Source organism: Channa argus, chromosome 18, assembly GCF_033026475.1.
Source record: "Channa argus isolate prfri chromosome 18, Channa argus male v1.0, whole genome shotgun sequence".
NCBI lineage: Eukaryota > Metazoa > Chordata > Actinopteri > Anabantiformes > Channidae > Channa > Channa argus.
In genome coordinates this window covers 10572551-10596909 of record NC_090214.1, presented here as the reverse complement: position 1 = coordinate 10596909, position 24359 = coordinate 10572551, and the positions used below count along the sequence as shown (strand labels likewise).

Genomic DNA, 24359 nt, shown 5'->3' with positions numbered 1-24359 from the left:
GCTTCGTATATACATTTTTAGCAAAATAACACACTGAAATTGGTAATTTTGTTTTCCACAAAAAAATAGGACTTTGAAAGGTGAGCAAGACTAGTTCCCTTTTAGAATCAGAATCAGATTTATTGAGCAAGTGAAAATCCTGCCCCTGAGCAGGTCTCACAACAACTTGAGATTCTAACAACCAATTTAAACTTGCTAAGGACACACATCTACTGTCCTCAGTTCACTCATTCAACAACATACACCCCAGTTTATGTCATTTCAAAACCATGAAATTGGGAAGTTAAACATTTCCTTGTGCTTACTGCTCTACCCTTTGTGGAATAACTTTGACTGCTAGATTGCTTATTAAATACCTCTCACATCTGTCAGCAGTGGCTTGTCTGAAAACAAACATGTTTTGACAGCAGAGATGCAATGAGCTGATACAGAATAATGAGTCAGTTAGCATGGGAAAAAAGCAAGATGCATCTTTCCTTATTGACTATCTGCCTCCACTGACCGTACAAGCACTTTTGTCCATCTCTATTCAGAAAAACACAATTATCTCTAAAGAATCTCATAGAATGTGTTTGTGACTTGTGCGGCACAAGAACAAAATAAGGCACACTTAGAAGATTAAATTTGAAGTTTTGGGTGTATTGAGGATGTCCTTGGTGCACATGTGGAAAATGTTCAAATTCAGAAATACTGTACTTTTTTTTGACATTTTAACATTACCCCAAACCATTTGTCATCTCATTTCACATGTAGGTTATTAAAATTAGTGTAATATGACCACTCATCTCCTCACACTAATTTTAAGTTTTTAATAAGAAGGTTGTCATTGTTGCTGACATTACAAATTCATCAGAGTACGGCTCCACAGAGAGCCGGATCCTGCACAGGTCGAACAGTCACTATGGGTTGCTTGCTCAGATGTGACTGCATACTGTCCCTGCTCCCCCGAATACAACGATGCACAGAAGGACTCATTTACTCAGTCTACACTGCTGAGCCTATGCAGATGCGACACAGACTGCTGCAGATCTAGCACAAAGCATGCATAACACACAGTAAATGAGGGTGAAATGTCTATATTCATTTGGTTGATTCACTGCCTGTTGAAACACACATTTTGGTGTCCTCTTTTATCAAGGTGTAAATCACTTGATGAGCTCAAAGTAGAATTGGGAGGGGAAATACATTTTCCCATAGAATGCTTTTTTATAATAAGAGCTCTGTTATTTAAAACTCTAAATGTAATTTAACTGAAGGTAAAGCACTGTGCACTGCAAAGTTTCATTCTGCACATTCTAAAGACACAACAGAAACTCAGGCATCTTTTTGAGGAAGAGCAACCTTGAAATGATCAGCAAAGTCAAATTTAAATACCTCCTGATTTTGAGAATATACATCAGTCTCTGTCTCTTTTCACTCTAGTGTGCATTGATTTGAGACCAGAGGAAAACAGGAGGCATTAGTGGAGACATTGAAGGAGACAAGTATGCCATTTATCCTTCCATCTCCAGGTTAATTGACAAGATAATTACAAGACTGAGGCAAAGGACGGAAACTGACAGTCGGGGGCACATGCATGCCTGTAAGTGCATTTTTAAAAAGAGAGGGTAGCTGGGTTCTTGAACATGTGCACAGTTTTTGAAGTGCAATTCATTATGCTGGCAGCTGTATTTGTTTATTTGTAACGAGCAACTACATAGGCAATTTTTTTTCATGGGAAACTTGGCTTAAATTAAGCTACTTTTGTTATTTTCCCCCACAGACATGCCAGCAGTCGACTAGCCAAACAGTTTTACAAAAACATTGCGAGAAAGACCAGAAACAAAACCATTGAGGAGAATTTGCTAACCTGTAAATGTCAAGCTGTTAATATGCACATACACCAATCTGCCACAACATCAATTCCACCATAATACTGGTGGTGAAAATGAAAATGGGTTTTGTATTTAACTGTTGATTAGCAATGGTCAGATCTTGTCAGCTTTGTAAGGGAACATTTCACTGGGTTGCTCAAGCTTAAATCAACCCACAATTATCCAAAACAACCCTTACTTAACTTACACATTATGTCTGAAAAAGCTACATGGAGCTTTAATGCGAAATGACCTGTGTCTGAATGACAGAAAGTGAACTGACAGCTTTAGGTGGGTGAAGCTTTTTCAGGTCCTTAATTGATGTTGCATCTAATGACAACCAAATGGAAAGATGTAAGATGTCTACATATGATTATAAGGTATGGGTCCACAAGGGTGGTGATGGAAGGCTGGTCTTTAATGAAAACCTTTCCATTGGATGAAGTTTAGCTTTTTAGTGAAATATTTGTTCTGCAGAGTTTTAAACATAAAGGGGTTTTATCTTCTACAAACATCAGGTAATGCTGTACACAAAATTGTCCATAGCATTATCATAAAAGTCTGGTATAATAGTCAGAAAGATAAATGTGGCAATAAATACACTGGAATAAAAGTTTCTTTTTCTGTTTGGAACAACCAGACTTTCGCTAGCCAAGAGGATGTCAGTGAGTCATTCATTTTGCCCCCAGGGACTAAATTCTAGCTTTCTCATCTCTAGCGTCCATTCTCTCTGTGTGCCCCTCTCTTTCTTTCTGGTTCTATGGATTTCTTCCTCCCTTGTTCAACAGCTGTGGAGCAGGGTTAAGGTCAAGGGAATCTCACACACACACACACACACACACATGAACACACACACACAGACCCAATACCACATCGTTGTACTGTTAGACTTGAATGCAACTGAGTGTGTGGAGGTACAGGGCTGGATTTTCCCATGCCAACAGTTAACTGCTGGGTGTTTTTGAAACTGTGGGGAGACCTCCACTGCCCTCTGAATCCCTCATCTGTCCCCTGGCCCCTGGCCCAGAGGCTGTGTCTTCTCCCCTGCTGAGACATTCAATGAACTATGTGTGTGTATGTGTGTGTGTTGATGGCCACACTCAGTAGGGCTCCTGTCATTCAGTCATGAGCCATTCAGCCACCAGCCTCAACATTGTAGTCTTCCAGCCCCTCACCCAATGCAAGTTATCTGTCTTTAAAGGACAACTAACTGCAATATTTGCATTCATCCTCAGAAATCTTGAAATTCCCTTAATACTCATTTCTTTCAATTTATTCTCTGAAAGTCACTGCCATGACAAATAAATCTTTCTGCCTGTTTTCCTTAACCCCCCCCCATGTTTTGGGATGACAAAATTACTATTTGCCTTGCTTTGTCCCTCCCTCCTTCTGTCCTTGCCGACATCCATCCAAACCCAGGGTTTGTGTAGGACATCTCCTGCAGAGGGAGTTGAAAGCATTCCTCCGCCTCCCCTGTCATCATGGCTTATTTAATAACTATTCCAATAAAGTCAACAACAAGACCCACGATGCAACTCCCCCCATTACACTGTGGGCCCCAGCCCTCACCCTCAGGTCTGATGAATGGGGCCATCAGGCATGCCAGCTGCCCCGGAGGTGAGCAGGCTGCCCCTGCAGGGCAGCCAGGCTATCGAGCCAGGGGGAGGAACTGGAGCAGAGCAGACAGGCAGAAAGGGGAAGGGCAGGACCGGCATGCCAGAACTCACACTAGGGAAAGCTTGGACGGAAACAACTAGTGGAAATATGGAGAAACGTAGGGAGGGCCGGTGAAGCAGAGGGGTACAGGATGCGCACACAAACAGGGGGCCAGCCCGGGTGCCAGCAGCACAGTAGGCAGTATGAATAAACTCAACATGTTTTTGTTGCTGCTGGCTCATGACTTTCCACATTCCATAATCTCCTAGGAAATTGGTAACATGCAGAAAGCCAGGAGAATGGAAGCCATGTTTTGAACTGGTCAAATGTATTTTGCATTACGAAAAATGTAGGTTTTTTTAAATGTAAACACTATGTCGCATACTGTATGTTCCAAGTTTATGCATGGTAAGCTTCCCATGGATGTGCATAAACTCGATTATTATGGAATTTTTTGACATTTGGTATAAGGCAGGTTTGTGTATGTGACTTTAAGACAGAACCAGGAAAAGCATGAAGCAAAAGTACAGGAGGCACATTATGAGACATCCTTGTGAATTTTTAATTGGGCAAACAAACATTGAGCATGTACGCAAATGCATTAATTTGCAAGGCACAGTCATGAATTAAGAATAGGCTGATAATTGCTTGTGGTCATACTCACTCATACACATAATGTATGAGTGACAAGTGCTCCACAGTTTTACCAAACCAGAATTGTTAGGAAAAGATTGATTTTTGGCAGCATATGGCTGATTTTTCCGTACTACCTGTCATAATGCTCAACTCGGCCCACTTTAGTGGCATATGTGATCTCCTCCCATCCACTCCTGCCAAATAGTTAGCCATGCCCTCTATTCATTACACGGCAGTCTTCCTGTGCTACTCATATGGCTGCTGCCAGCTTTGGGTTTGTTGTGCAGACACACAGAGATGGTAAATTGGTCGACGCAACAAAGCTGGCTAAAAAATCTTGTCAGAGTGAAAAAAGAGCACAAGCTCAACATTTCCCCATTGCACATGAATCTTAAAGTGAAAGAGAAAGACATCCAGGATGAGGGAATGTTATTCAACTGAGATTATGCATCAAGGCAGCATAAGACATATGGCTCAGGCAAAACAATACAGTAAATGACATTCATAACACCATTTTTCCTAATCTTAGCTTCTAGGGGGAAACTGACGAGATTTAGTCAAGGATAGTTGGCCCACTAGAGACTCCACACTACCACTACCTTTGATTTACTGTTGAGTTGCTGCTATATCCCCTAGCAGCCAGTGGGTTAGATGCTTTCCTACCTGTTATAAAATATTTTATCTTCCTCCAGCTCACTTTTTCTCTTTATGTTTCCATCCCTCGCCAATAGAGAAATCTTTATTTTTGTATCCAAGCAAACATTTTATAAATGCAAACAGGCTCTCTGTAGAAAGCTTCAGAGGCGAGACCTGCCCTGTACCTGAAAGCGCTGCAGCATGTCTCTCCTGGCCCCAGCCCTCAAAGTAAGCACAGCTGTGTTGAATATTTCCCCCACTCCTCAGTTCATTTGAGGGTGATCTGAGCCCAGTTAGCCCCCAGGGCATGGAGTGGTAAACAGGCCGACTATCAAAGCAAACCATCCTGGTCAGAAAGACTGGAATATGAACCTCTGACCACTGAAGCTGTGGATACAGGCACATGGGCAAGTAGCAGCTGGGCAGAGCTCAAAGGCTCCCTGACAGCAGCTGACTTGACCTAGTGCTTACAGGCTGAGAAAACAAGATTCCCAAAATCATCAGTGGGCAGCAGAGGGATTGCATTTCCACTGTAGTCATTACTGTAATCACTACTCTGAGTGGGAAACAGCCTTAGCTAACTGAATAATCACCCAATTGATTATACATTGTGGAATTCAAATGCCTGGGATGTTATTTCACTAATTTTGAAAAGGAAAAAATATTGTTTGAAATGATGTTCAGGAAAAGCAGCAACCACAATCCCATTTAATAATATTGTGGAAATAAGTGCATGTATTTATTAAAACCACAATAATGTTGACCTCCAAGACTTGCTGTGGAGCCTTTTGCATATTTAGGATTTGATATAGCCAGAATCTTTCACAGTGTTCTCATCATTAAACAATTCTAGCCCAAAAAATTAAGAAAAACACATGCACTTTAATAAGATTTCTACATTTACAAAAAAGCAACAGGTAAGTCAAGGTACATTTAAAGGCAGGGAGCAGTTTTTTTGTCTTTTGTCTATGTCAGGAGAACAGCTTCCTCTCTAAATGTCAGGTCACATCTGGCTCCAGTCATTCTTTAGGTTAATCATTTGGCTGAAGCGTGGCCACACAAGTTATTCACTGTAGAACAAAAAAAACAAAAAAACAACAATTGTTCTAATGGCCCAAAGTCCACGTGGCAGAAAAACTGAGAAAGCAGGCAGAAGGGCACCAAAGCAGCCATACTGCAACTACCCACAAGGATGTGGGTAGTTGCAGTATAGGATAGTTTGACCCATCACCTAAACACAGACTTGTGCTCCAGGGGAAATGACTGGATGCATTTAGCTCTCCTCATCTTAGAGTACTATTCATCTTCAGAAAATTGCATGCACTGCGAAATGTGTTTAAGTTGAGTGTTTCAGAGGAGACAGACGTAATGTCTAACCACTGGTTTCATGTTGGTTTCAAGGGGTTTTTCTGTAATTTTCTGTCATTGTCTGTTGCAAACAAACAAACAAACAAAAGTTATAAATTTAACATGATTTCAAGCTCTTCTTGTTTGGAATCCACATTTAATGAACTGCTGAATGACTGAGAAGCACACAGCTCAGGTTGGTATCATCACTGCACTCTCATATCATCTCAATAAGGTGTACAGAAGGCCACAGCCCTGGGGACAGATCTTCACCTCTGTCAAGGTGCCTCAACCTCTACAAATGTCTCTCTGGCCGCAGCAGCAGAATGCGGTTGCATTGTTGGAGAGCTAATGTTAATTATCGCTAACAGGTTCATCACAGCTTGCCCAAAGTAAACAAGGATTAAGCTGAGAGAATTTATGTTCCACGAGCCTGACACACATCTGGAAACCTAATTTGTCAGTACAGATCACAGTCAGTTCTTTTTTAAAGAAACGTGTTTGATGTAAGTGCCTACATTTGTAAGCCATTGACAAGTGTGGAGTAAAAAAAATCACATGGAAACACTGAATTCATGTATTTCTTTCACACACAGCTGGGCATGTTTTGCGGAGTATGTCACCAAAATTAGCATCGATGTCAATGATGGATGTCCCCTGGCAGGCTCGTACTTCAGAACCTCCCTTCAGAGGACTTCGAGTGTTTTAACATTCATCTGGAATTCACTTCATTTATGGACTGACTCTTTAACCACAATCATTGTGACACAGGATACACATAAAAGATTCTGGGAGTTGAAATCCCTTTCATGTCAAAGGAATGAAAAGAGTGGTAGGAAAAAAGAAGGAACTATTTTATGAGAACGAATCAAAAAACAAAAACTGGGAGTGGGCACTTAAGAAACCCACTGTCTTATGTATGTGTCCCTTTGGCCCTGACCGACTCCACACTTCACAATACTCAGCTCAATATCCTTTCATTTCTCTGGTGTTTGCAGTGCATTTTCTGCTGAGCAACTAACAAGATCTTTGAGCTTCATTGGTTCTGCTGGGAAAATGCAGAATGAGTGTCGCTCACTGAATCTGATACTCTCTATTTTTCACTCAATCCATGTGACAACTTTTTCCTCGTCCTTTTACACTCACTTTCATTTACACCTAAAGTTCTGTTTTCTTTGTAAATGGACACAAAAAGCTACAAAAAATAAACACAGAATCCTAAAAAAAACAGAATGACAGAAAGCGTGTGTGTGTGTGTGTGTGTGTGTGTGTGTGTGTGTGTGTGTTCTTGGTAAGCTCCTCAGAGGTGGGTGAAGGCTGTGAAAGGCCACATTGTTGATGTCAAGACTAGTCAGCATCAAAGGGCGGATTCAGGTTGTGGGATGCTCTAACTCTCTCTTTCGCACACACAGACACACAAATACAGACACTCACACACTGTTCTACTCAGCCCCCTGAAGTCCCCCCAAAAACTCAGGGTTTACTGTTCCTCCTCACAGCCAAAGAACAATATTTGGAATTGATGTGTAAACTCTGAGTGGGTTCAAGGGGCACACAGTAAGATTGTGCAGTGTGTGAGTGAAAAATAAAGTGAGGTATTTTTTATTCCCTAACATTTTTCTTGAGTGAAATATTTCCCATGCCTCAGACATGTCATTTATGAATCATATTTTGTGAACTTTAGGGAAACCATTTTACTGTTTTTGTTAAATTCCCACTCACACTAACCTCAGCACAAGCTCAAATGGTTGTGTTTGGATATGTAAATTATATTGTTCACAAAATCCTTATGCCTCACTTTTCTGTTCCGTTCAAAGGGAAAACTGCAGGGCTTATTGGGAGCGTTAATTATACCCACCAAAGTGCCCTATACTGGTGACTTGTGAGTGTGTCTGTGTGTGTACAAGTGTGCATGTGTGTATGGGGGTATAAGTGTATGTGTTATTAAAGTTAGGCACCAGGAGCTGCGCCACCGTGTCAGGATGAGATTTAACAAGCTTTAATAACAAGCTTTAATGAGCTTAATTAGGAATCCATGCGATCCCCATGGAAACGCCTCAACCCCACAGAACCCAGCTCAGGGTCTGAGGAGCTTTCAATTGGATTACTGTGGCTAATGTCACTGAGACACAACAGTGAAAACAAACAGAGCTGGAGAAGGGCGAGGAGGGGATGAGGTAGGATAAATGGGAAAACCAAGGGATGAGTGTCAGTGAAGAACCTTTGGCAGTGAATGAGTACCTGCTGAGGGATCATGAGAGAAGGAGGAGGGCACACCGGCACAATCAGCAGGATTAGTGTCATTCACAGATTTAGCTTGTGCACACTAGCTGCAAGTCCTGACAGTACTGTACCTTCATACTTTTTTTCACTCCAATAATTATCGTCCATCCAATAAATAAATAAATAATACAAATTAAAACAAAAACAATGCTAATGTAACTGGAGAGAGGAAATACATTTATCAAAGTTTCAAAATCGTAAAATCAATTAAATCTTATATACAACAATCACAAAAGAGGTACACATGAGCCACAGGTGCAAATAGGTGATTAACATGTACATATATTACCGTAACATTCACTTTTTGAGACTCTCTGCAGTATTTTACTGAATAATTAATGTCTTTTTGACCCTTTTCTGCATCTGTCTCTCTTGGATCAGTTTGCCTTGCAGTGATCAAAGGGAGGTTCTGCGAAGTGTAGTCTGACAATGACGGAGTGACCTTTCAGATAAGCATGATAAAGCTGCCCATCCCAGCCTTTCCCTGTTATGTGCACACACATACACACACACACACACAAACACACGTGACACAGTGATGCAGACCCACACATATCTGATGTCCCACTCTCTGACAAGTCCTCCCTTAGGGATTTTTACACACAAGCACGCACACGTGCACATAAACTAGACTTCTTCTCAGGCATAGGATCATTGAGAGTCATCTGGCTGGTAGGGTATCAATGGACCCTGGGAGTTAGAGATATGGTGGGGGGGTGACCTTAGTGGTTATACAGGGGTCACAGAGGTTGCACGGACAACACAGTGCATTTAAAGATCATCAGCGTTGAGCTGGACTATGCGGGGAGGTCATCTTTCACCATCTATCTGCTGGATTCTCCCATGCCTGTAGCAAGTTCCTTCTTGGTCTTTCTATATATAGTTCCCTCGCTTCTTTGTAGGATTCTTTGTAATGTCCTGCTGTGGTGGAAAGAGTCTGGGGCTCATCATTATAAATCAGCCTGCTAGAAGGAATAAAATTTTAAAGAGCTTCTCCCTGGATTCAAACTGAAGTCTCCATTAGGGAGGCTAGAGCAAATGGTTGCTTGCATGGCAACACACAGCAAATCAACACAACAAGCCCTTTAATCACCCTCTCTGTCCTTTTGTTCTCCTCCTCATCTTCCTCCCTTCTCTGGGCTCTCAGTGATGAAGTTCTGTGGTCTTTAAGGAGCAGAATTATCACAGGTATGTGTTTACTACATCCTTGTGATAAAGTATATTCTTCATTACGGCTACATCTCCTGAGGCCTCTCTGCTGTTTAACAGAGAGATAGATTCTTCTAACCTTGCATAGGTCTGCAAAGGTCAAGGGAGTTTAATGGGGAGGTTATCGGGGAGGACTGCTAACAATATACAGATAGTAGGCAATGGAGATATAAGAAAGTCAGAAACTAAGACTGGGCCACACAGCAGGCGCGCCCATAAAGGCGCTGACTAGAACGAGGCAGATACAAACAGGCTGACAACAAAGCTTTAAAAACCAAAAGAAAATGCACTGCAATATACCAATTTCAGAGCACACACACAATCACACACACATACACACACACACACACACAGATACACAGACTATGATTTCATTTCATGTCAGCCTTGAGGGAGGGCTGAACTACTCGCCTCATCATCCTCCTTCTCGATCGCTCTGTTCTTGGCCCACTGCACGCCTCCGGGGCCAGCGAAGGCAGCGATTAACAACAACAGGGAGAGTGTGTATAAGTGTGTAAGTGTGTGTAAGGCCTGATCGTTAGAGCGGCCAACTTGTGTAATACAATTACAGAGGCTGCAGAGAAACTGCTAATGTGCATGCAGGCAGCTCTGTCAGATGGATCAGGTATTGAGTTTTCTATGCTTAATTCACTTTCCAGCACACACATGGGTGCATTAGTTAGATTAGAGTAGCAAGAAGGGACGGGAGGTGGGGTTGGTCTACCGCCGAGTCGGGCAGATTTGTTTAGGGCTGGCTGTCAATTACAACCCTGACCCTTGGACTAAATGGCTGCTCATCTACTGGAAAAAAGGAAAGTAGACAAAAGCCAGACAAGATTGGTAAAGACATGGCCATTTGCTGCACAAGATAACAAGTGGCATGTTGTGGAGTAAACAATGGTCAAAACACTGCGTATAATGCTACGCCAATAAAACAGAGTGCTAGGGCCTGAAAAGGCAATGTGACCATCAGTAAGATTAGTGAGGCAATGTTATCACCAGAATGCTGCAGTGATGGAGCAATGTAAAGCCTGTGGTGGATGGGTACTTAAAAATATGAAATGGAAAACAAATGATTCAATTTGCTCTTTTGAAAAGTCTTGTGCAATTTAAGAGACTGATTGTGGATGCATTCACTCATAACTACTTACTCCTTTTAATCCTTATGGATTGCACTGTGCTACACGAAAAAGACATTTTACGAATAAGTCCACATAAAACCCTTCTTTTTCATGCTGTGATATTAAACTAAGTGTTAGAGTCATTTACTCTTATATGTGTAGATTTTGTTTTCTTTTCCTTTCAGCAATACAGAACGACATGTTTTGCAAATTTCTATTATTGAAGTTCACTTTGGAGCTTGTGCATATTGTATAAAACACATAAATAATTCATAATCAAACTGAGGTCAAAACATTCTAAAGAACAAGAAAACTGTTTTGTTAGAGAATTTCAACATACTGTGGATCTAATGCAAATCTGTGTATGACCTACATTTCTATTATTTTAGTTATAGCTGGAAAGTTGATACTAAATGTTGCTTATTACATAAACTCCCTCATAATGTGTCATACTTCTATCGATGCAAAGCCATTATTCTCACTAAAGTTACAGCCACTCTCTTCTAGCAAATGGGACACAAGAATCCGCAACTGTAATGCTACTTAAAGAATCATTATAACTCTCTTCCAGAGATGATAAATAAATTAAATCTTACAGCAGCACTTTTTCTGCAGTAGCTAAACGAGCAGTTGGAGGGGGGCACAGTTTCCACAGTAAACACCTCCCTCCCATGTAAACACATATAATCACAACAAGATGGCCAGTGCAGCTCAGCTCGTAATTGTATCACTGAAGTGAGATGAGTGAGTTTTAGGAGGGGGAGAGCATTATTGCTGTTTGCAGCTGATTGAATTAAAATGTCTGCTTCACTCCCAAGAGACCACCCCGATACAAAGGACACATTATAGATTATCTGTGTGTTACTGGGGCCACGCAGTAGCAAATAATCTTGTAAGCCTTTACCAAAAAAATAAAAAATAAAAAACACTTTGCAGTCTCTGCCAGTATTGTTTTCCATCCGACACCTAGCTTCTTCTTAAGTGAGCGAGAGGAGAGGGCCAAAGGGAAAAAAGAATAGAAATGAAGACTAAAGTTGGATGTGACAGGCTGTGCAGACGAAACCTTTAACCGCGGATAGATGTTAGACAGCTACATCCCCTCATTGTGACACATCCATCAAAGTGCTGATCACTTTTGTCCTCCCCCTGATCCAGCCCTTGTTAAATGCCCCTGTGTGTCACAATTGGTTTAACCAATCCATTTAGCTCTATGACCACTGGCTTCAGACAAAACAGCTTGCAAAAGGAGTGACCGCTGACACCCCTTGGACTTGACATGCGCTGTCATAATTCTTTGACAGGACACTGCATTCTGTCAAGTTCTTATTAAAAAAAACTCCAGCAACAGAACGAAAATGGAAGCTACAGTGTAAATATTCCAGTTTGATTTTCTCATGTCCTCACTCTTAAATTCAGTCAATGTGGAAACAACTGCCAGCAAGAAAAATGGCAGTCCAAACCAAAACCAGGTTGAGGTTGTATCTGGTGTTCCACAGAAAGGCAACACAATGAGGTTCAGGTTACCCTGCCAAATTCCCCAAGAAATTACAGGGGAACAGAAATATGCATATGACTTGATAATGCTCAAAGCTGCCCGATCCTTACAACACATCAGTGTGTTTAGTATTGTTGTATTTGTTTACCCGATTTTAGCCTCTTTTCCATGAACAAAAACCACACAAAGCAGCCCGGAATAGCTGTGGGTTAATGTGCCTGAATCGTGGATGTTCTGAGTCTGTTCATCCTGTGGGTAGAAGCCACGCAGCTTAGGAGCGGCTCTATCTGTGTCCCATTTCATTCCGTGTCTCAACCTCTCCCTTCTTCGAGTCTTCCTTTAGCCAGTGTCATTGCTTTTCTTGGAGAGGTCTCATGCTGGAGCAAGCTGCTAAATAAAACATTTGGCATGCAAAAAAAACAACAAAAAAATAAAGCAATAACAAAGTGGCTTGTAGGAAGCTAGTAAGTCTTTGCAGATGTTTAAACAAAATACTATGATTTACTAATGTTCAGCTTTCTAAATGCAAGGGGTAAAGAGTGTGTGCAATCGGACTGTAACAAGCAGCTACCAAGAAACTTATCAGGAGATGTGATTTACCACTGCACTGCTCTCCTTTACACAGCAGAGGTTACCCTGTATTGCCCTCCCCCATCCATATCTCTTCAGTGTTACCCCTTCTGCTTTCACCTGACGGATCAGCTTACTTCACATCAGCCTAAAAACCATGGGAACCCCTATGCATGGTGTGTCACCACAGAATTATCAGTTTCCGCTGCACATGCTCCAGCATATCTGCAGCTAGCCATTATGGTGTATCAGTTTACAGTTAGTGTGCTGACTTGAGTGCAGCTGGTTTACTGTGCTGGGACGCAGTTTATAGAGGTCTGGAATTATAGAAACAAGCCTGTCATCTTACTCAGCTCGGTAATTTTTTCCAAACTGAGATCTCACTTCTCAATAGACTTGAGAGAGTTGACTTGACTTGAGAGAGAACAGCTTTATGAAACCTACCACCGTGTTAAAAGCAATACTCATCAAAAATGTCAACTTCTGATACTACTAATAAAAACTAATAAATATATATATATATATATATATATATATATATATATATATAGAGAGAGAGAGAGAGAGAGAGAGAGAGAGAGAGAGAGAGAAAAAATCATTTAAAGTATTCTCTCTGGAGACTCCCGACCTGTCCAGGGTGTACCTTGCCTCTCGCCCTATGTCAGCTGCGATAGGGTGCATCCCCCCGCAACCCTACACAGGATAAGCGGTTACAGATAATGGATGGATGGATGAGCTCTGTGTTAGTATAACTAGTTGATCAGCTAATCTGAACATGTACACTATATTGCCAAAAGTATTCGCTCACCCATCCAAATAAATGAATTCAGGTGCACAAAGCAAGGTCCATAAAGACATGGATGAGTGAGTTTGGTGTAGAAGAACTTGACTGGCCTGCACAGAGTCCTGACCTCAACCCGAAAGAACACCTTTTGGATGAATTAGTGCGAAGACTGCGAGGACTGTGTATTATGTATTTCATAAACACACTCCTAAACCTCGCTGTTATAGCTGCAAAGGGTGGGCCGACTTCATATTAAACCCTATGGATTAAGAATGGGATGTCACTAAAGTTCATATGGGTCTAAAGGCAGGTGAGCGAATACTTTTGGCAATATAGTGTATATCATGATGCAGATATAAATCTTTCTTGTTGTTATCCACCCTGGGATTCTAATCTCTAGGTGCATGTAACTCAGTAATGTCTAATAGCTGCATGCACAAGAACTGTGTGTACCAAAACTTTGGTCCTGTGCTTAATCGGAGTAGGAGCCTATGAAGATTTAAGAGCAAACAAGAATTGTGTTTACTGTAGGAATTTCAAATGAGAATGCTTGTCTGTATGTACAATAGGGCCAATTCAGACATTTGACCTGGTTTAGGAAAAACTCCTGCATGTTTCTCTGTCTCTCTGCATTTCAGAACAATCGTCAAAACAACATCCATTATTCACCTTCTGTCTTCTGTTTGTTTAACTTCTTGAAAGGGGCAAATGCACAGCTGGAAGCTCTCCACTACTGCCAGTCCCTTAAACAGCTATTGTGCTGTACATATTAATGAGTTTAAGTACGTTTACTGCCAGTCAAAGAGAACATGCGTGCTCTGTGATGCAGACATTTGTGAATGCGAGGGCAGCTATACTCGACTTTTTCAATCCTTTTGTGTTAGAACATCATGTAGGGCAAGCAGGGACTGACACTTTGAGCTCATTAATAATTCTGACATTTACGGCAGTGAACTTTCAGAGCTATGCAGAATGCTTTCCGCCATTATCAACCTCATCTCCATAACATTCATCAAATGAACAATGCATACAAATCAAAGACAGCACAGCCACTTCTTGTTTGCGTGCAAACCCTTTCATTTGCCAGAAATTAAACGTTAGCAGTGTTTTGGGCTTTTTTTTGGGTTCCGTAACAGACTTCTGAAGAAGCAGAATAATACAGTACAGTTTGCCTTTTCTGGCAAGCACACAAATTGTAGCTGACTTCGACAGTGTGCTTTACATGTTAGGAGTCATAAAGTAACCCTTCACCGTGGGGCTTCTGTCTGGGCCCCATTTAAATGAGACCCATTGAGCTTGCCCCAGTTAAACACAGTCTGCCAGTACTTAGGTCACTGGGGACTGATCAAGGAGATATGGCACACACACACACACACACACATAAACACACTCACAAACACATAGTGTACAAACAGAAAAAATTGCTGACACCCAACAGCAATTTTGAGTTGCCAACTATTACTGGACTCACAGTAATAAAGCCCAAAATGAAGAAAAGAGGTCACACAGTAGGGTGTTTGGGTTGGTGGGTGTTTGGTGAGCTGGATGCTTACCTCTGCGCTGAAACTCCTCCTATAAATTCAGAACCAACTGTGGAAACAAATTGTTTTTCACAATGCTTTTGTGATTAATTCCAGTGTTCGCTCAGAGTAATTATACAAAGAAGGCAGAAAAACCCATTCATCACATGTCTGCAACATTAAAGCATGATTTCAGTAGCACAGTTTCTTAAAAACATCTCTGATTCTTAACGCACATTTGGACTCTTCTCTTGTCTTGTCAGCAAGAGTACATGGAGGGTGAGGGGGATTAATCATACAACAGTGCATACCAATTGTGAAGCTTTAATTTAGCAGCTCATTTAACTCAGTAAAAACAACAACTTTACAGGCTGGCATTCTGACACACATTTAATTCTGCCCCCTGGTAATGGTCTGCTCTGTTTAAAAGTCTGTTTGGCAGCTCTGTAGATAACAGATGGAAGAAAAATGAGGGGAATTATGAGAAAGATTGATTTCCTGGGAATGAATGGTCTGCTATTCACACAGACTTATCTGAAACAGACTTTCTCGGACTCTGTTATTATTGAATAAACACACATGACCACACACACACACACACACACACTCTCTGCCACCATATGCAGACAAACAAGAACATGCACACACAAAGACAAAAGGAAATACACAACGCTATACTTTTACAGAAACCTAAGAAAACAAAGCCTACTGAATTATGTGAGTCAGAAAGACGGTATTATATGAGGTGATAAGAGGTGAAAGAGTGCAGAGTGTTGATAACATGAGTTGCTTTTCCAAAGAATATAACCTCTGTTGCATAGATCTAAATGGATCTATAGGTAGAAATAATAATTTCTTACAAAGTAATCACAAAAGTGGAGTAACTGAATAATCCATCTTTTCACATGCCCTTTCTCTAATGTGTAGTAAATGTTTATTCCTTTAGAAGAACAAGAACAAGTATTGTCCTTTTAGGCGTCCCAAGCCCATCTTTAAGGAACCATAATGTAAACCAGAGCCTATAACTTCTTGCGGCTTCTTAAAGCAGACACAGGAATGAAGCAAAAAAAAGAAAATGCGGGAGGGGGGGTGGGAGGATAAGGTCCCTCATTTGAGCCCCATAAAAAAACAAGTAGGAACAAACATTTATCTGTGGCAGGGCTTTCATCGGATGCTTTAAGAGAGCAGAAATAACACAGAGCAAGATGCTGATAAAGTGGAGACAGGAAATGGGGAGCATGGGTCTCCTGTTCTCATGTTTCAGATGGGACCAGTGGTCCCATCCCTCCTCCTCCCTCCCTCCCTACCCCTCTCTCTGTTCTGCTGACATGCACAGACCACAACCCTCCACAACCAGACATTAGTGCAGCGTCTGGAAACCAGCACCCTTCTTCACAATGCAGAGATGTGACACCTTCAACAACAAAATGAAGCCTTTCAGATTGCAGGTATATAAAATTGCTGCATATATCCACTTGAGGATTTAACAAAATACACACCAGCTTGGCAAATGACTTATTACAGATGAATATTGTTCCTATTCTTCAGGAGGGCTTTTATATATTTGCTTTAGTCCCATTGCACTAGTGAGGATTCGGCTCTGAGCACAAGACAGGGCAAAGCCAGGATTAAGGGTTTAGCTTTGTCAATCAGAGTCAGAACAGAAGGAGAGATAGTAGACATATTTCCATTCTGAAGAGACTGATGTATTTCCCTAGAGGCATAAAAATTCAGGTGATTGGCAAATCCACCATGTTGAATGTGTGACTCAGGTATTATGAGTCACCACTGATATCAACTCAACTCAACACCGCCTCGGTGGTACATTGGCCTCTCTCATCAGACCTGTATGTACATCATGGATTTAACCTCAAAGGTAGCCTGGCAGCGTCAGAGCAAAAGATTGAAAGAGCAGCATGAGATGAAGATATAGTATCTGTTTTTAGAACTCCATCTTCGAATGATCCAATCATCCATTAAAGCCACCATGCCTTAAATTCACAGAATTGTTACATGCAAACAAAATTACGAAAAAATTGCAGATGCTGGTTTCTTGTTTTCTTGTGCACTTTGCAGGCATGTGGCTCATACGTAGGAGCTGTAGGTAGGTGAGATTGGCTTAGTGTTACAGATTTAAAGATAGAAAACATTCACTTTTTTATCACAATTAAAATTCAAGGACAGTAACCTTGTCAAAGTATGGGTGACAACACTCATCTGTACTGTAATTAGAAAACAGGAAGTGGTTGAGATGTTTGATCTTTTATTGATTTTAAATTCTATTTAAGTAGTGCACTGAGAAACGTTATGACAACAGTAAATTGCAAAGTGTACTTTTGTCAGGACCACCCATACATTTTGCCAGAACATAGAGATGCATTTGTATCTTTGACCAGTGCTGAAATTTAGGTAAACTGGGATTATCAAACACCTTCCGACTGTGGCAGAGTAAAGTTGCCCATAATTTCTGACCTTTTCCTTTGATGTAAGTATTGTGCTTGCCATGTAGTAGTTACTAACTCTGTTTCATGAACCAACTGGGCCGGGGAACCAAGAGCGCAGTAAACACTGTTAAAGGACATTGGGGAAATAACGTTTTTCCCACCGACTCGACCTTTTACTGCTCATCAGCACTTTGAGTTTTTTATAGTGTCTGCGTACATGCATACTGTAAAAGTACCAGCATTCCAGTGGTATCTTAAATCCCTTGTAACTCGGTCTGTTTTGTACCTTAATCCTCTTTGCTATAGGTAGAATTCCATACAGCACATACATTTTTGCTGTGGCTGTTACGAAAATGTCAGGAGACAAAATCATTCATGTAAAACACCAACAACAGGCCAATTAACATTCCTTCCACCTACTGTCTTTTAGTTACTCATTTTTACCTGTGTTTATAATGTCCTTGACTGACTGACTTCCTGTTAGGAACACAAAAATGCAGGACGACATTAGTGGTTGAGCACCAGGGGGAGGCCACGGTGCCAAATTAAAGGGCAGGAGTGGAGTGTGTACTTATACTCACTTATGATGTGCTCTCTCAGCCCTGCTGCTTATAATGGCAAGAGAAGGGCCACTTAACTCGTAATCAGTTCTCTCTCCCCCTTTGCCTCTGTCCTCCTCTCTATAACCCCCCAACCACCATCCCTATCCCCTGATTTTGTGTCGGCTCTGATCTCTAATCATAAATGAACTGCAGATCAAGAGCAGGGATAGTGGTCCACACCCCCTTTCCCCTTTGGCTTGGATCCTGTAATCATGGGGCTCTTGGCTAGTAAGAGGCCAACAAGCCTTTGAATGAGAAATGACTGTACCTCTAATGCATCAACCATCTCAACTTTCAAGAGCCATTTTCTGACAGAGGGGATATCACAGGTAGGAAATCAGGTCACCACCACCACCATCATCATCTTTCCGATCATTATGTCCTATCTAATCCAGTAGCCTAATTGAAAGTGGGACCTTTTATACAATTATTTTCATTTGCTGTCCCCAGCCTAAAAAGCTAAACTTGCCACAAATTGTTATAGTAATTTATGCCCCATGGAGCACTCTGACTCACCCTACCTTCATGAAAACTGTTTCACAGCAAACATGTACACACACGCACACACATACACAGATAATCTAGTTGGTGTAGTATGTGTCATGTAGCATCACAGGTCAGCCATTCTGGCACAGGCCTGCCTGTCAAGTGCTTCTACTTGTGCCGAGCCCTGCTAATGGACTGCTAATAGAAGTGAATGTTGCACTGTGAAGCTCCCCTGTAGTTGAGAGTGTCACACAGGGTGATTAATGACACACTCTCCTCTCCTCCCCCGTCTGTCCCTGTCCATGGTTCATATCTAACTCTCACCCCTACTGTACCTCTCTCTTCAGACTTCTACCTTCAGCTCCCTCTATTCTCCTCTAATCTGCCTGTCCCATTTGCTTCTTTTATGTCCTCACTCTCTTCTCACGCTCACCAATGCTCTTCTTCTGCTGTCTTTTCCTCTGCCTATCTGGAAGGAAGGGAGACCAAAGCACATGATCATCTGAGATCATTATTATGCTGCCTGAGAGTCAACTTTACTTGCAAAGCTCTAGTTTTAAATGGCTTCAAAATGCCTTCAATGTGAGAGCAAGAAGAAAAAACAATAAAAACTTTCAACAGGCTGTTCACGGAGTCTACGTTAGTAACCACTTCTATGTACCTGATGGAGCATCATCAGGAGCACTGCTGACAGTAAGGAGTTGGTCCTGTGGGAATCTAGAAGTTTACATAGGGATATGCAGAAATTAAACATGATGTGTTGTGGTGGCTCATTAAATTAAATTTCTTTAAATCCAAACATGTATGAATTTAAATTTAGTTCCTTATAACCTAGCTGAAGATAATAAATACATTACTACAATAAAAAAAGCTGTTATTGGGATTTGAATGTATGATTTATGACGTCTAAAATCCTGGTTTTAATGGCGGTAACCAGCACAGCAGATGATTTCCTCCTCCGCCTGACGACTGCACAACTGTTCCCAGCCCCAAAATAGCGCCTTGTATATATAGTTTTTTGCTTTCATAACAATAGTATATGACATCAAGTGGGGCAGGGAAGCAAACTCAGCAGCCACTTTTCACAGTAATTATCACTCGCTTCCCGGCGCAGCCTGTAGCTCGGCTAGCAACCAGCATGCACCTCTGACCCCACTCAGCACTGTCAGACCATACTGTACACAATGTTTACTTTGCCCTCTTCCTTCACCTGCACATACCAGAGTGCGTTACTGAATGCTAATTTCCTTCAATTACATAAAATTTCTTAAAAGTAAGCGGATCATATTACCAGCTCATGGGAACCAGCAAAGGGCTATCATAGGGGCAAATTTTTGATTTTAAGTACTGCTCCCTAAACACAATGTGCTCATTGTACATACAGGTCCCGTTTAAGGAATGACTGCAGTGGTTGAAATGTTAGCGGCCCCCAAGGAGCCAGTTGTCAGGCCACAGGGAAGCCTGGTAAAATAATAATTATGGGAATAACATTCACGTTTACCGGCATTCTTTAAGCAGCGTTCATATCGGTCTGAAAGGGAGTGTCACATAAGGAAAACAGCACCGTCTTACTGTGCACTTTGATATTTTAGAAAGCATATAAGTTAAAGGATGTTTAACATTTCCCACCCATAAACAATCCTCAGAGGAGACATCCGCAGAAAGTGGAGAGGTGGCAGAGAGAGGAACATGGTGCAGGAGGAAGAAAGGAGGAGCAGGAGGAGAATTGTGGAAAAACTGAACTAATCCCAGGAAGGTCACCACCCATGGGCTGGACTTTTTGCTTAATGTATCCACTGCCTAACACAGAGTGAGTGTATATAAATGTTAAGGTATGGCTCCGCTATGAAAACAAAAAAAGATTAAAAACATAAGGCCTATTGTCACAGTCATTTCGTACAGTGCTTTTGAAGGATTTGCCTTCTACTATTGGCGCTATACTGTATGTCTCAATTTGCTGAAGTTTCAGAAATCCTCCTTAAACTCATCTCTGCCTTTTCAACTCTTTCCCCTGAGGCAGATTTACCACATGAAATCAATAAAGAATGCAAGGCTTTATCCTTGACTCACTGCTCAGTCTGTTTCATGGATAACCAGTCCTATTATTTCAGTTCAATACATCAGAAGCAAAAACTGTTTTTGCATTTACTCCTCCCCTAAAAGGTAAAAGCGTTTTAAATGTCTCATGTAGTAACTTTTGTGCCACATATTATTCTTTTTGAGAGGAAGTATTCCAAATATTCCCGTACATATCTGACATCCTCTATCAACTTTTAAAACAACATGAACACAGACACAGACACTGCTGTGGTGGAAATTACCAAAGTGCATTTGTTCTTGTACTAACGGTTTCCAATCAAGCTACTGTCACAGAGCTCTCAGCTACTTTTCTGGCAGCTCCCAGCTTATATCTGTCTCAACCTGTCTGCTTTGTCAAGAGTTCAGCAGGTTAATGAGCACTCCCATTTTCCCAGTCCTCACTTCTGTCTGTAGATGGGAAGACAGCAAGTCATTTCAAAGGCAGAAAGTCAAAAGGGAAAATAATCTATAATAGTCTGATGAAATATATTGATGACATAATGTTAATATGGTTGAAGAGTTCCAAAGCAAAACGTGCAGTTGGAGATGGTGTTACAGAGCGTCTGGGTAAGTGAGCCACTTTAATCACCAGTAGTTTTACACTGAAGAAGTGACTCTCCAGCGATTTGGAAATGTGTAGCACTCAGTGCCCAAAAATAGCGGGATCCATTAATTAGTCTCAAACAATGTTCTCCTAGTGTATCGACTTCTTAATGGACAGAGAAGGACCTTGTTCGTATTCCCAACTAGTCAATGACACGGGACTCCCTGGGGTTTTGGAAGGGATATTATGTCATTTCACCCTGCTCTTCAGAAACTGGACCTGAGCTGTTTCCCCAGTCTTCATCTCCCTCTTTTGCTCATTAACTATGCAAGAGTGAGATGAAGGTCTGGGGCTGCTAGATAAGACCTTCCTATATGTGTATGTGCTTGGACTCCAACCTAAGCTTGCATTGCTCTTCCATGAGCAGAAACCTTAACCAAAAAAAAAATACTTTCAAACACTTCAACACTTCCAAAATCTGCTCATCTCATCACATTATTCAGGCTCAGTTCATTCCAGAACCAGCAGACAGACCACCTACCTTAATTCCAGTGGCATACACTCTTGGCATCTGACACACATATACAAACACACACTGAACATTTGCCCTCACACCCACGGGTTCCTCCTAGCTCCCTTTGTTTGACAGACAATCCCACTCAGAAGAGTGCAGATTAAGTAAATGGCTTCAGGTGCTGTGGCATTATCTCAGTGCTTTCCATAACTGACAGCTACTGTGGTTTACAGAAAACATCTTTCAACAGAGGACTTTACTTTGAAGGAAAAGCCTGAAAACACACTAAAGGTTTCAAATGGGCTTACTGATTGAAACTAAATTGAAAAGACAAATTGAAAGTAATTATATTAGAGGTGTTCTGTTGAAAATGAAAATTGCCTATTCCCAAACTTCACATTTCCTTTTTCAAACATACAGGTTCAACATTCAGCACTAAGGATGAGAAAACCTCTCCTCTGTTCAACGGTCAAGGCTATTTATTAGGATGAGCCTGTCCAACATTAAAAAATAAGCTTGATCTCATTTCAGTTCCATAAAGCGTTTGTATATATGTCAAATCAAGATTAAGCATAAATGAATGGCGAAAACCTGGGAAAAGAACAGCCCAGCAAGTGGTAAAGAAGAAAGTGAATGAATGAATGTTAAACCTCTCGGTCCAGGTGAAACTAAATAAAAAGCCGCATTTAATCGGCAACAAACTAAACTTAATTGACCTTTGATTCATACTAATTATAGCAAATACCGGTCTGCATTTTTTTAGCTCCTATACATTTTGCAGTGGCCCAGAACAGACTGTTTAGATTTTTCCAAGCATTTTTCATGTGCACTGTCATTTTTAATTATTTGACCTATTTATGCATGAACAGTCTGCAGAAATATAACACCAGCCTTAATATGGTCTATTTTATCTACAGTGTATCTCGAAAGCCCTGTTTAGAGCGCAACAGCAGAGTTTATTTCTCTGAAAGAAAGATGGAATAAATGTTTACATAGCGGAAATGAGCAGTAATAATTAGTACCTTTGTCTTTTTTCTGAGCCTTTAAATACATTCACCTATGATCCGAATTCTAAACCGAGTTGTAAGAAAATAAATTGTGACTAATTTCGAAGAAGGTTAAATCAGATTGGTCAGATCAGATCATAGCGTTATATAACATTAATTAACTCACACAACCTGGGAACGTATATTGAAACGTGGGCCTACTTTATGGATTAATCTACATGAAACTGGATTCATCCTAATCCTTAATCCAGATCAGTACAAAACTGGGAAAATCGGTTCTTCTGTTACGATCCTGAGTAAACTAAGTTCAGGTGTTTCTCCTTTGTCCCCTAAACTCCTGCTGTAGCTTCCAGGAGTTTTCAGAACTTGTACCAAAAGTAAGGACAAGTACACGGGTCAAGAATATTTTAAGTTTACCTTGAGCCACCCCGATATCCACCAGGAGAAAAACTAAAAGCCAGGACACGGTCAGCATCTCAGCAGAGGATCTCGGCACGCTGCCTCCGTCTCTGTCCGTCTGTGCACCGTACCCCATGATGAGGAGTCAAACTCCGCTTTAAGTCCGAGTCACTGAGAAATTGCGCTCAAACACGCACTGAGGTCGCTCGTTGTTGCGCGCTGTGGTCAAAAATCCACCCCTCAAAACCCCGAAACGGATTTGCAGAAAATATATCCAGCGCCGATTTTATTTGCCAACATACGAACTGTGACAGTTTATGGGAGAATAGGCGGCTGCATCGCCCTCCGTTAGGGAAGATGCTGCATTCAAACTGTCTCCGCTTGCTTCTTTTGCCTGGAAAGATTCACTGGGTTTTACTAAAGGTAGCGATCGATGTCTTGTCTTGGTGGCAAATTCATGCTCCGGTTAGACCCCACAGCAAAATCAAAGTCCTCCGGTGAGTCCCCTGCCTGTCGTGCCTTTCACGCGTGCAGGAAGTATGTGTGTCTGTGTGTGTGTGTGTGACTGTGAGATGTAGAGAGAGAGAGCTCTGAGAGCGTGCGCCGCGCCTCGCGCTCCACTGACGGGACTGAACCGGGAGAAGGAGCAGTCTCTGCGGGCTACCTTGCTCCTGCAGCCAATCCAAGTGCTCCGGCGAGTGGCGGCGCTCTCTCAAAACCTGGCCCGGACAGCGGCAAGGAATGGATGTCCTTTAATAGTGGAAGCCTCGGGTGCATTGTCAGTTATTCAAATTTGTGACGCCTTTAATGTAGCCTGCGTTGATGTGGGGAGAAAAAAGAAAGCATTTTATTTCATGTGGTCTTACACAGAGTCAAAGCTGAAGTAAACCACATGCATTGTTTGACTCACTGGTTACTAGTGGCGAAATAATTGGCAATGACCTATATCACAATAAAAAAGTCCAAGTATCGTGCTAAGTTCAAAAAGCTGTATTTTAAACTAACAACTGGTGAGTTTTGATTATACACACACACGGTGCAAACTGAGGTTGAGTGTCTTGCTCAAGGATATGTGGACTTTGATATGAGGACCAAGGGAGCTTGAGACTGAACCGCTGACTCTGCAGTAAATGAATGAGCCAGTCAACTTGCTCATCCACAGCTACACAAATTG

General features: G+C 41.5%; 1 protein-coding gene across 3 annotated transcripts in view; it reads right to left on the bottom strand.

Annotated features, from left to right (window-relative positions):
* Window positions 1-23860, bottom strand: part of unc5cb (unc-5 netrin receptor Cb) — a 103896-nt gene extending 80036 nt beyond the window's left edge. Inside the window, exon 1 of one of the 3 annotated variants that reach the window (XM_067485159.1) lies at window positions 23204-23860. In XM_067485159.1, coding sequence (XP_067341260.1) covers window positions 23204-23321 — 118 coding nt within the window. In that variant the 5' untranslated portion in view covers window positions 23322-23860. The remainder of the gene's footprint in view (window positions 1-23203) is intronic. The other 2 variants (XM_067485160.1, XM_067485161.1) reach the window with 2 other exon arrangements.
* Between the last annotated feature and the right edge of the window lie 499 nt (window positions 23861-24359).